Here is a 12,770-nt window from a genome sequence, read left to right on the forward strand (position 1 = left end):
CAGCAAAGCCTTTTCCCACTAAGTGGGGTCGGCTATATGAATCCTAGAACGCCATTGCGGTCGGTTTTGTGTCATGTCCTCCGTTAGATCCAAGTACTCAAGTCTTTTCTTAGGGTCTCTTCCAAAGTTTTCTTAGGTCTTCCTCTACCCCTTCGGCCCTGAACCTCTGTCTCGTAGTCACATTTTCGAACCGGAGCGTCAGTAGGCCTTCTTTGCACGTGTCCAAACCACCGGAACCGATTTTCTCTCATATTTCCTTCAATTTTGGCTACTCCTACTTTACCTCGGATATCCTCATTCCCAATCTTATCATTTCTCGTGTGCCCATACATCCCACGAAGCATCCTCATCTCCGCTTCACCCATTTTGTGTACGTGTTGATGCTTCACCGCCCAACATTCTGTGCCATACAACATCGCTGGCCTTATTGCCGTCCTATAAAATTTTCCTTTGAGCTTTAGTGGCCTACGACGGTCACACAATACGCCGGATGCACTCTTACACTTCATCCATCCAGCTTGTATTCTATGGTTGAGATCTCCATCTAATTCTCCGTTCTCTTGCAAGATAGATCCTAGGTAGCGAAAACGGTCACTTTTTGTGATCTTCGCTAGATTGTTCCGGTCATTAGTGTGGATAAGTATATAAATGGATAGAGATAGGAGAGCAAACATAAGATGTACGTGGTTCACCCAGATTGGCTACGTCCACGGAATAGAGGAGTTCTCATTAATTGTGAAGGGTTTACACAAGTACATAGGTTCAAACTCTCATTTAGTGAGTCCAAGTGAATGATTTAGTACAAATGACATTAGGAAATATTGTGGGAGAATGATCTCGTAACCACGAAACTTCTAAGTACCGGAGTGTGGTATCGTCTTGACTTGCCTTATCTGTCTCATAGGTAGATGTGGCATCTTCTCTGGAAGTACTCTTCCTCCATCCAGGGGTGGTATCTGTAACTGGTGGAGATGCACAAGGTAATGTATCAATTTCACTTGAAGCTTACTTGTAGTTTCAGGCTTGGTCAAGCGCGATACAAACCATGTAGTAGGAGTCCCCCAAGTCGCCGAGCTAGGGGATCTGCTGAAAGAGGTGACAGACAAGGTAAGCAATCAGAGCACCGGCTGATTGTTCACATTTTCCCTATCTTGCAGGCAGCATGAAGGATAAAGAGAAGAAAAATGAGAAGAGATGATATGAGATACTTTTGCTTTTGAAGAAGTAACTTTCCACAGGCTTATTCTTGAACTGGGCTGGAGGGTTTTCTGGTTTCCTCCAGAGTATAAGGCCAACTGAAGAATTTGAGGGTCAAAACAAGTCCATCAAATCTAATGTACGTTCGACCCTGCTGATATGGGATACTTTTGCTTTTGACAGAGTAGTGGATGTATCGGCACGTGTGCTGTTACGCTTGTCTCCACATGCTTCCTTGTATCCTTCTCACTTGCCCTATCTGTTCCTCAGGCAGATGCGGTATCTTCCCTGGAAGCATAAGATGTTGAAGATGAGTACTCGAGAGCAATGCCAGGTAAGTAATCAGGTAAGGGGTTCCAGGCAGTCAGTTCCTGGCTGGAAGCTTGATTCCAAGTGCTGACTGATTGCTCTCTTTCTCCTTGTCTTGCAAGTAAGAACAAGGCCAAAGGAAAAGACAGGGAAAAAGCATGATATGGGATACTCTTGCTTTTAACCCTGATGATATGAGATATTCTTGCTCTAGTATAGCTTGTTTACAGAGGTATTATCGGGGGGAAAGAAAGCTGAATATTTCGAAAGGCTTCGTTGGGAGTGCCCTCTCAGATAAGAGGAAGGGTTGAGCATTTTTGCAGGTATGCCTGTCCGTTGGGGATGGAGGTCGACATATATAGGAGTCTCCCTAACATCAAGTAATAATGCTATTCCTTTACCCTGCTTGGTCATAGTACGGTAGTGGGAGCTGCCAGCTTCACATGTTTTAACTCTGTCAGAGCACTTTGAAAAAGTGGTCTGTGGTATCTGGAAAGCTGATGTTGCGAGTGAAGATTACAGACAAGCTTTATCTAAGGAGATCCAGCTCTTGAAGTTGGGAAAGTGGTGCCTCTTCGGTTTTCGAACAAGCAATCCTGTCGGGGATCTGGCTCTCGAGATTCGGAGAACGATGCCTCTTCGATTTTTGAGAAAGCAATCCTGCTGGGGGTCTAGCTCTCGAGATTCGGAGAGCGGTGTCTCTTCGATTTTTGAGAAAGTAATCATGTTGGGAGTCTGGCTCTCGAGATTCGGAGGGCCGTGCCTCTTCGATTTTGGAGCAAGCAATCTTGTTGGGAGTGTTTTCTCGAATGTGAGTAAAGGTTGGGCATGTTTGCTAGTCTACCTTGCCACGAAGCACAGAGGTTGACACACAAGGACTTTCCAATTATCCAGCAGTGGTACTGTTCCTTTACCCTCTCTTCGATTTTTGAGAAAGTAATCATGTTGGGAGTCTGGCTCTCGAGATTCGGAAGGCGGTGCCTCTTCGATTTTGGAGCAAGCAATCTTGTTGGGAGTGTTTTCTCGAATGTGAGTAAAGGTTGGGCATGTTTGCTAGTCTACCTTGCCACGAAGCACAGAGGTTGACACACCGGGACTTTCCAATTATCCAGCAGTGGTACTGTTCCTTTACCCTTGTGGGTAATAATATGGTAGCTAGACCTTCAAAATTTATGTGTCTAAACTTTGTTAGTGTTGTTTCTTTCCTATTGTTTTACCCTTCTTGGTCAGAGCGATGTAGTGGGAGCTGCAAGCTTCACGTGTCTCAACTTTGTCAGAGAACTTTGGCAAAGTTATCTGTGGTACCCATGAGTTACTGTTGCAAAAAGATCACATCTAAATGAAGTTCAAACTCAAAAACTATCAACCAGAAAACAAGCAACATCGCAGAAACGATTGAAATCAACAAATAAAGCAGACAGAGGAAATCGGGTTGTGTTCATAACTTGTATATTAATCGGAAATGTTAAGTGTTCATAACATGTATCCAACTCATATTACATCTATTTGTTCCCAAATTAGGCTGCCCATTGTGTGGCTTAGCCGAACTCTCATTCCCCTTAGTGTAAAAATATCGATGTACTAAAAAAAAAAACAAATCAAAACTCTTATTTTCTCCAGTAGCAAAAAGATAAAAAAAAAAAAAATTTAAAATGCCGGTGATTAGATGTTGAGTTTGTTAGACCAACTCGGTGGGTGGATCATGCTCCCGCGACTTCAGGAAGTTGTGCTCACTGCAAACTCTTATCCATGCGGAGTTAGCTTAGGTTACAACTCTTTTAAGTGTTTGTTGTTTCTAGGATAAGTTTCCTTTGTACAGTTTGTGTGATTTTTGAATTTTGAATAGCCTTGTAAATAGGAATACATACATTATTCCTTCTCCTCCAAACCAGCCTTTCCTCTCAACCCTTCATGCATGCTCATCAGTCATCGGGTTACGCAAAACCAACAAGCTTCCCAACACTTGAAGCACAAAAACCCTTCCATCTGAATTCACACCATTAATTCCTTGTTTCACAAGTGTCCGTGAGCATAAATTATCTGTCTCCACGACAATGGGATTACCAAACCCAATCGCTGTGGCGGATGCGGCTTGGCTTCGCCCTTCGCACGGCTTTGGCATGCACCATTGTCAATTGCACCATCCTCTATGGACATCCACAACTTAAAAAGTACATAACCTACCCGTCCATTTCGTACATGACCACAATCCTAATAGCCCCGGACGCAACACTTGGGGACGTCATGAGATGCTGTTGGCATGTGATCTTTGCCACGACACAGGTACTATTGTCTTCTGTGCTGACCCTTTGGCTGGTGGAGCCTAAAAACTTCACGGTGAAGTATTAGTAGTTTACCAGATTGTTACTGATGCTTTGAAGAAGCTTAGCTGCTTCTTTGGAGAGAGATTGTCCTCGAGAGAGGAATTCGAGCGCTCCGCTCTTGTCCCGGGAAGAGATGGCCTCAACGAAGCAAGCTAACCTCTGAGAAGCATTTCCGGCATACATGCGCCACGATTTACGTACTGACCTGCGAATGCATTATTTCCATTTCAGCTTACATAATTTGCACATCAATGATTATTCACTTGAAGGCACAATCCTACTATTTGCAGTATGGCTAGAATGTGATCTAGCTAGAATGAGTAGTTCTTGTTGTCTCAGTGTGGTGTTTTATTCGATTTCTACATCTTTAGCCAAACAGATCTTTTTAGGCTCCACCAGCCAAAGGGTCAGCACAGAACACAACAGTACCTGAGCCGTGGCAAATCGATTAATCTTGGACCAAATTAAATAAATTTAAACAACCCCAAAATTTAATTTGTAGCCCAAAAAACCAGAGGAACAGTAATCCTGACATTTGATGAGTACATATATGAAAAATGTACCTGAAGATTGAAACTTTCATCAAATAAATCACAAAAAAGCATAAAATTAGAGAAACCCAAAATTATAAATTGCATAAAATTAGATCATCCATTTCAGTCATGCGTAAATACACCATCACACATAACAAATTTGCCTATATGACGGTGATACACAATGTAATTGTTCACATTCAAACCACACACAAAGCACTTATAGCTCCCAAGTATACCTGTATCACATTATGATGTTTGCTTGTTGACTTTGCCCCTGGAGTCCTGACTAATGTGATCTCCTTCAGTAGTGCATGAGCTTTTTTCTCCAAAGTTGCTTCCTTAAACATCCATCTTTCCTTAAAAAAAAAAAAAAAAAACCCAAAACATATCATATTAAGCATCAACTCTATTAATACTTACTAAAGAAATTGGTCACAACATGTTTCACATACATCAGTTCTAAACCTAAAAGGCTTCAGATTTGTAGGCTTTGGTTTCCTATACTTCTCCCTATAAGCATTGTTGGCAACAGATGTGGAGTTTTCTTTCTAAATCTTATCTGCTTGATTGACCTGCATTATTGTTTAACAGGCATACAAAACCGTAAGGGTGAAATGACCAAACATAAACACTATATAGATACGTTATTCTCATATACTTTGTAGCCTTCTTCAAGGCCTGGAATTATACAACTATTTTTTTTCCACTAATAGCTCTTATTTACATCTTTACTGGATTTGCATCACTTCTTTTATATTAATAAAATTAGAGGATTGCACATGCTTCTTTTCGCCAAAACAATTTTTTTTTCAATTATTCTAGTTCCTTGTGGTTGAATCTTCAGATTTCGAAAACGGAGAGTTTTGAAAAACCTCAGAGCCAGCACCAATGAGCTTAAACATAATAGATGAGAGTTAAGCTACTTCACCACTTCCATAAGTCCACGTCTCGACCTAAGCCTAGACATCCCAACATTGCTTAGATAGGTGTTCCATCTTGACCTGCAAGATTTACACGGAATTGCAAAATTGGAAGAGGTTTAAGCATGAAAGCAGATTGTAAAACGCAAAACTTTATAGCAGCAAATTGGGTTGCAAGCGAGCACGAACCATCATGAGTTAAAAGTGGGTCGCAAAATTGGCAAGAGATAAACTTGTTTCCTGAAACGTAGCTATGAGCGACGGCGATCAATCTCTCCATTTTTTACACAATTAAACTTGAATCTGTGCATAACCAAGGTTTGGAATCCTACTGAAATCAGGAATAGGCCCTTGTAAGTTGCAGTTCCTCAAACTCCTGAAAGAAACAACAAAAACACAAAGATATTCAATCTTGACATGATTGGTTGTGTTAAATATTAAGAGCTACTTCTCGATTGTCATTCCAAACAACTAGCACCATCACCTAATGTGATATAACATCATATAGAATTATACTAGTTTGGTGGAACTTTTGCTTACATCCAGTTGTGATTTCCCTGAGTAGAGAAACCACGACTTCTTTGATTAACAATAGAGTTACAGTATTTTTGCAAACCCTAGAACTAATCCCTCTCTTTCACGCGGCTCTCTCTCTCTCTTTCCAGGGGCTGTCTCTAGCTTCACACTTTCCATAGCCTTGCCACACCCTATTTTTAAGTATAGGGTGGTTTACATGCCTATTTTATGATTAGTTTCTTATGCTAAAAGATTAAAAAAAAAATTTAAACCCTATTTTTAAGTATAGGGTGGTTTACATGCCTATTTTATGATTAGTTTCTTATGCTAAAAGATTAAAAAAAAACATTTAAAAATGCCGGTGATTAGATGTTGAGTTTGTTAGACCAAGTGGGTGGGTAGATCATGCTCCCGCGACTTCAGGAAGTTGTGCTCACTGCAAACTCTTATCCATGCAGAGTTAGCTTAGGTTACAACTCTTTTAAGTGTTTGTTGTTTCTGGGATAAGTTTCCTTTGTACAGTTTGTGTGATTTTTGAATTTTGAATAGCCTTGTAAATAGGGATTGCTTTCCCTGATGTAATCTGAAATGGAGTATAAATACATGCAGCCTCTCTTTGAAAGGTTAAGCTTCTAGTCTAAATATAATATACAAGTTGCTCCATGAGAGCATAGATAATGTATGTATTCCTTCTCCTCCAAACCAGCCTTTCCTCTCAACCCTTCATGCATGCTCATCAGTCATCGGGTTGTACGGAAAACCAACAAGCTTCCCAACACTTGAAGCGCAAAAACCCTTCCATCTGAATTCACACCATTAATTCCTTGTTTCACAAGTGTCCGTGAGCATAAATTATCTGTCTCCACGACAATGGGGATTACCAAACCCAATCACTGTGGTGGATGCGCCTAGGCTTCGCCCTTCGCACGGCTTTGGCATGCACCATTGTCGACTGCACCGTCCTCTATGGACCTCCACAACTTAAAAAAGTACATAACCTACCCGTCCATTTCGTACATGACCACAATCCTAATAGCCCCGGACGCAACGCTTTGGGACGTCATGAGAAGCTGTTGGCATGTGATCTTTGCCACGGCACAGGTACTGTTGTCTTCTGTGCTGACCCTTTGGCCGGTGGAGCCTAAAAACTTCACGGTGGAGAAGGAATACATACATTATCTATGCTCTCATGGAGCAACTTGTATATTATATTTAGACTAGAAGCTTAACCTTTCAAAGAGAGGCTGCATGTATTTATACTCCATTTCAGATTACATCAGGGAAAGCAATCCCTATTTACAAGGCTATTCAAAATTCAAAAATCACACAAATTGTACAAAGGACACTTATCCCAGAAACAACAAACACTTAAAAGAGTTGTAACCTAAGCTAACTCTGCATGGATAAGAGTTTGCTGTGAGCACAACTTCCTGATGTCGCGGGAGCATGATCCACCCACCGACTCGGTCTAACAAACTCAACATCTAATCACCGGCATTTTTTAATTTTTTTTTTTTATCTTTTAGCATAAGAAACTGATCATAAAATAGGCATGTAAACCACCCTATACTTAAAAATAGGGTGTGGCAAGGCTATGGAAAGTGTGAAGCTAGAGACAGCCCCTGGAAAGAGAGAGAGAGCCGCGTGAAAGGAGGGATTAGTTCTAGGGTTTGCAAAAATACTGTAACTCTATTGTTAATCAAAGAGGCCGTGGTTTCTCTACTCAGGGAAATCACAACCGGATGTAAGCAAAAGTTCCACCAAACTAGTATAATTCTTATGTGGTTCTAGTTATTCTCCAATTTGCCAAGTTTAGTCTTTTGTGGGATACGTCAAAGAGCAAGATCTAGAGGAGAGTCAGAATTATAACACATAGCTCCTATGAGAGATGGTTAACTTTAACAATACATCTAACTAATTGGCAAATGCTATTAGATTTGCCAATCTTCAATTGACCTCAGTACACATTGTAATTTGGTTAGATCATATACATAACCATGAATCCTAATCTTCCTGAACAATGCACCAAAAAGAATTTTCTTTTCGGTGAACCCTAAAAATATGCTTTTCGCACTTTCTACGAACAACAGATCACTTGATTCACTACCACAGCCAATGGGAACCTTCAAAACACAATCCTAAATTTTTATTTATTTTTGATCTTTTTGCTACTGGAGAAAATAAGAGTTTTGATTTTTTTTTTTTTTAGTACATCGATATTTTTACACTAAGGGGAATGAGAGTTCGGCTAAGCCACATAATGGCAGCCTAATTTGGGAACAAATAGATGTAATATGAGTTGGATACATGTTATGAACACTTAACATTTCCGATTAAAATACAAGTTATGAATACAACCCGATTTCCTCTGTATGCTTTATTTGTTGATTTCAATCGTTTCTGCGATGTTTCTTGTTTTCTGGTTGATAGTTTTTGAGTTTGAACTTCATTTAGATGTGATCTTTTTGTAGGGTCAACTAGGGCACGTTTTGATAACCATTTCATTTTTGGTCCTTTAGTTTTCATATTTTGTGCTTTAGATAGAGGAAAAGTATGTGGGAGAAATGAGGAGCGAGAAGGATGAAGGGAGGTGACGAGAGCGACGATGGAGAAATAAAGGAGATTATTTGAAAACAAAAACTTGAAAGTGAAAACAACTTAAATTTTTTTTTACAGTTTTTGGGTTTTAGTTTTCACTAGCAATGGTGCCAGTGCGTTGCTGCGGGATTGAAAATTTTATGTACAACATATTTACACTCCTATTTACACATAAGATCTTAATCAGAATTTAATTGAAATGAATAATTAGTGACTTACTCAATAAGGTCCGAGTACTTTTCCCTTAGCCAAGAGTAATATGACCAACTGCTCCAAGAACTCCATCCTCGTTTGCTCTTCCAAATATGACCAACTGCTCCAATGTTTTGCCTATAAAGAACCTAGAACATAAAATCGATTAATCTTGGACCAAATTAAATAAATTTAAACAACCCCAAAATTTAATTTGTAGCCCAAAAAACCAGAGGAACAGTAATCCTGACATTTGATGAGTACATATATGAAAAATGTACCTGAAGATTGAAACTTTCATCAAATAAATCACAAAAAAAGCAAAAAATTAGAGAAACCCAAAATTATAAATTGCATAAAATTAGATCATCCATTTCAATCATGCGTAAATACACCATCACACATAACAAATTTGCCTATATGACGGTGATACACAATGTAATTGTTCAGATTCAAACCACACACAAAGCACTTGTAGCTCCCAAGTATACCTGTATCACATTCTGATGTTTGCTTGTTGACTTTGCCCCTGGAGTCCTGACTAATGTGATCTCCTTTAGTGGTGCATGAGCTTTTTTCTCCAAAGTTGCTTCCTTAAACATCCCTCTTTTCTAAAAAAAAAACCCAAAACATATCATATTAAGCATCAACATTATTAATACTTACTAAAGAAATTGGTCACAACAGGTTTCACATACATCAGTTCTAAACCTAAAAGGCATCAGATTTGTAGGCTTTGGTTTCCTATACTTCTCCCCATGAGCATTGCTGGCAACATATGTGGAGTTTTCTTTCTGAATCTTATCTGCTTGATTGACCTGCATTATTGTTCAAGCGTTAACATGCATAAAAAATCGTAAGGGACAAATGAATAAACATAAACACCATATAGATACGTTATTCTCATATACTTTGTAGCCTTCTTCAAGGCCTGGAATTATACAACTATTTTTTTCCACTAATAGCTCTTACTTACATCTTTACTGGATTTGCATCACTTCTTTTATATTAATAAAATTAGAGGATTGCACATGCTTCTTTTCGCCAAAACAATTTTTTTTTTTCAATTATTCTAGTTCCTTGTGGTTGAATCGTCAGATTTCGAAAACGGAGAGTTTTGAAAAACCTCAGAGCCAGCACCAATGAGCTTAAATAGAATAGATGAGAGCTAAGCTACTTCACCACTTCCATAAGTCCATGTCTCCACCTAAGCCTAGACATCCCAACATTGCCCAGATAGGTGTCCCATCTTGACCTGCAAGATTTACACGGAATTGCAAAATTGGAAGAGGTTTAAGCATGAAAGCAGATTGTAAAACGCAAAACTTTATAACAGCAAATTGGGTTGTCAGCGAGCCCGAACCATCATGAATTAAAAGTGGGTACACAAAATTGGCAAGAGATAAACTTGTTTCCTGAAACGTAGCTATGAGCGACGACGATCAATCTCTCCATTTTTTTACACAATTAAACTTGAACCTGTGCATAACCAATGTTTGGAATCCTACTGAAATCAGGAAAAGGCCCTTGTAAGTTGCAGTTCCTTAAACTCCTGAAAGAAACAACAAAAACACAAAGATATTCAATCTTGACATGATTGGTTGTGTTAAATATTAAGAGCTACTTCTCGATTGTCATTCCAAACAACCAGCACCATCACCTAATGTGATATAAAATCATATAGAAACGGGAGATGTTCCCTGCATAGTGGTTGGAAATATGTGTTTCCCAACAAAAACTATGATTCCCTCTATCGTTGCTATGATTAATCACAAATCTTTTGGATTTACACTTAAGTAGTTGGAGCTTTAAATCTGATGTATGAATAAATAGAGATTGTAGTCCTTAGATCACACAATTTTACCTTTAAACTTACTAAAAGACATAGAATCAGAAGCAGCGCTTACAACTTGAACAGTTTAGACATGTTGCTATACGAATCTGGAATTGTAGTCCCACCAAAGTTGTTGTCAACTTGACTGCAAAACAAATAAGATTATAGGGCTAAGAAACTTGATATGGGATTGCATCCCTCAAATTATGTTGTAGAAAAAGGAAAGTCTAGAGAATTGTTCCCAACAGTATGAAAATTCAAGAAAGGAAAGGTTGAAAAAAGAATTAAGGCGCAAATTTATGTTCCGAAGTAAGAAAACATACAACATTAATAAGCTTGGCAACTCCGAGAACTCTGGCGGAAGATACCCAGATAAGTTGTTGTCAAGAAGACTGCAAAAAGGTATTGGTCTGTAATGTGATTTGTTTTCTTGTCAGTGGACTTGTGATTAGAGTTAGAGTTTTTCTATTTTTTTTTTACTTCACGTTAGAATATAGGGGTTGATCTATGACATCTACCAACTGATAATATATGCATGCTCTACTCCCAAGAAGAAATAAGAACATACAGTGTTGTGAGCTGCAGAGCCACCATACTATTGCGCAAGAGCATCTCCCATGCTCTGGTACATATCAATTCGAGCTGCAGCAACAGTGCTATCAAGATTACACAACAATAATTATTTGAATATTGGAAAGAAATCAAACAAATAAAAGAGGAGAAATATTTGACGACCAAACAATTGTCAATTTCTTCACCCATTAAATAAACCTTCTTCGACTGTTTAATCTCACAATCAAAAAAGCAAACCCTTGATAGAGTTTTGGGCAACAATAATTCTCTAAACACAACAGAAGAAAACCCATTGAAACCCAGACTTCTCTCCCCACAGGTAGCAACTCCTCTCAGAGTGTGAAACACTAAAATCCATAAGAACCCATCACCCAATCTCTCAAAACACAACAGAAGAAAACCCCTATCACAAACTAACACAAAAATCTACAAAGGAAGATAAAAATGGAAAGAAAATCACGTACCACAGAGTTGTCCAAAGAATGAAGCAGTTGTGAAGCGAGAAAAGTGGGCATGAGAAGATCAAAACACAAAAGCGCACGAAAGGGAAGCAGACAGTGGAGAATAAAAGGAAAAACAAACCGAAAGCGACAGAGAAGAGGGAACAGGAATAACAAAGGAAAGAAAATGGAAACGAAGCAAAATAAACCCCAAAAAGAAAACAACACGATGACCAACACGTGGCACAGTCAATTCCCACCCTCTCCCTGCAAGAACCACCAAAACCAATCATAAACCATAAAAAAAGCCATGGGGCAAATCCGTCAACCAGAAAAATGGCCAACAGGTGAGACAAACGGTAAGAAAAGAGAAAATCAGGGGCATTTCCGTCAGCAGAAGAGTCAGTCGACCATACAAAGAAGGCAAAACAAAGGAAAAATCGAGGGGCAAAATTGTCCGCCCACTGGTCATCCACAGTACCACCCGGATTGGGACACATTCCTTTAACATTTATTCTGTCATCCCTCCTTCACCCTTATTCCGTCATCTGACAAGTGTGTGTAGGAAACCTATTTTAACAAGTATTTCACATGATATTGAGGAACACTGAATTCTTCTGCTAAACTTTATAGTTTTTTCGTTTTAATGTTACAGATGATGGATGATCAGGACCTGGGCTTCTTTGCCAATTTTCTCGGCATCTTCATATTTGTACTGGTAATAGCGTATCATTATGTGATGGCCGACCCAAAATATGAAGGCAACTAATGATATGTTTCTTTTTTATTTATTTGCAATAGAGATGCAATTTTCTTGCGACTAATGGAGATATCCTATTAATTTGTAGCGTGAACTATTTCACAACGGATGCAGCTTGATTTACGTTATACAATATGACTATGTTCTGTTATACACATTATTTTCTTCTCTATTTTAGCTGTGCTTCATATTTAATTTTCCACACCTTTACATTATGAAGGGTGTTGTCCGTGTTCAGATTGTGTTTTGAAGGTTCCCATTGGCTGTGGTAGTGAATCAAGTGATCAGTTGTTCGTAGAAAGTGCGAAAAGCATATTTTTAGGGTTCACCGAAAAGAAAATTATGTTTGGTGCATTGTTCAGGAAGATTAGGATTCATAGTTATGTATATGATCTAACCAAATTACAATGTGTACTGAGGTCAATTGAAGATTGGGAAATCTAATAGCATTTACCAATTAGTTAGATGTATTGTTAAAGTTAACCATCTCTCATAGGAGCTATGTGTTATAATTCTGACTCTGCTCTAGATCTTTCTCTTTGACGTATCCCGCAAAAGACTAAACTTAGCA

General features: G+C 38.9%; 2 protein-coding genes across 4 annotated transcripts; one reads left to right on the forward strand and one right to left on the reverse strand.

The window, feature by feature from the left end:
- Nucleotides 1–4,429: 4,429 nt before the first annotated feature.
- Nucleotides 4,430–10,130, reverse strand: LOC126591922 (uncharacterized). Of its 2 annotated transcripts, none has more exons than XM_050257632.1 (4): nucleotides 9,956–10,130; nucleotides 9,775–9,841; nucleotides 9,291–9,410; nucleotides 4,430–4,722 (listed from the first exon to the last, which is right to left on the reverse strand). In XM_050257632.1, the coding sequence occupies exons 2-4, from the start codon at nucleotides 9,811–9,813 to the stop codon at nucleotides 4,564–4,566; spliced, it is 318 nt and encodes a 105-aa protein (XP_050113589.1). In that variant the 5' UTR covers nucleotides 9,814–9,841; nucleotides 9,956–10,130; the 3' UTR covers nucleotides 4,430–4,563. The 2 variants fall into 2 exon arrangements, with proteins under 2 accessions (XP_050113589.1, XP_050113591.1); XM_050257634.1 differs by lacking the exon at nucleotides 4,430–4,722 and adding an exon at nucleotides 8,926–9,203.
- LOC126591926 (dolichyl-diphosphooligosaccharide--protein glycosyltransferase subunit 4A) lies at nucleotides 8,151–12,354 on the forward strand. Of its 2 annotated transcripts, none has more exons than XM_050257639.1 (2): nucleotides 8,151–8,392; nucleotides 12,095–12,354. In XM_050257639.1, exon 2 carries the CDS (start codon nucleotides 12,095–12,097, stop codon nucleotides 12,206–12,208), a length of 114 nt encoding a protein of 37 aa, XP_050113596.1. In that variant the 5' UTR covers nucleotides 8,151–8,392; the 3' UTR covers nucleotides 12,209–12,354. The 2 variants fall into 2 exon arrangements, with proteins under 2 accessions (XP_050113596.1, XP_050113595.1); XM_050257638.1 differs by lacking the exon at nucleotides 8,151–8,392 and adding an exon at nucleotides 8,420–8,449.
- The last annotated feature ends 416 nt before the right edge of the window (nucleotides 12,355–12,770 follow it).

Source organism: Malus sylvestris, chromosome 12 (genome assembly GCF_916048215.2).
Source record: "Malus sylvestris chromosome 12, drMalSylv7.2, whole genome shotgun sequence".
NCBI lineage: Eukaryota > Viridiplantae > Streptophyta > Magnoliopsida > Rosales > Rosaceae > Malus > Malus sylvestris.

What these genes read in the sequence shown, in the direction of transcription:
- LOC126591922 (XM_050257632.1), bottom strand. Translation starts at nt 9,813, where the DNA reads ATGTCTAGGCTTAGGTGGAGACATGGACTTATGGAAGTG. An exon ending in GACATGGACTTATGGAAGTG is followed by an intron (nt 9,411 to 9,774) that starts GTGAAGTAGCTT and finishes ACAATAATGCAG; the next exon opens with GTCAATCAAGCAGATAAGAT. An exon ending in CTTTTAGGTTTAGAACTGAT is followed by an intron (nt 4,723 to 9,290) that starts GTATGTGAAACC and finishes TTTTTTTTTAAG; the next exon opens with GAAAGATGGATGTTTAAGGA.
- LOC126591926 (XM_050257639.1), top strand. Translation starts at nt 12,095, where the DNA reads ATGATGGATGATCAGGACCTGGGCTTCTTTGCCAATTTTCTCGGCATC.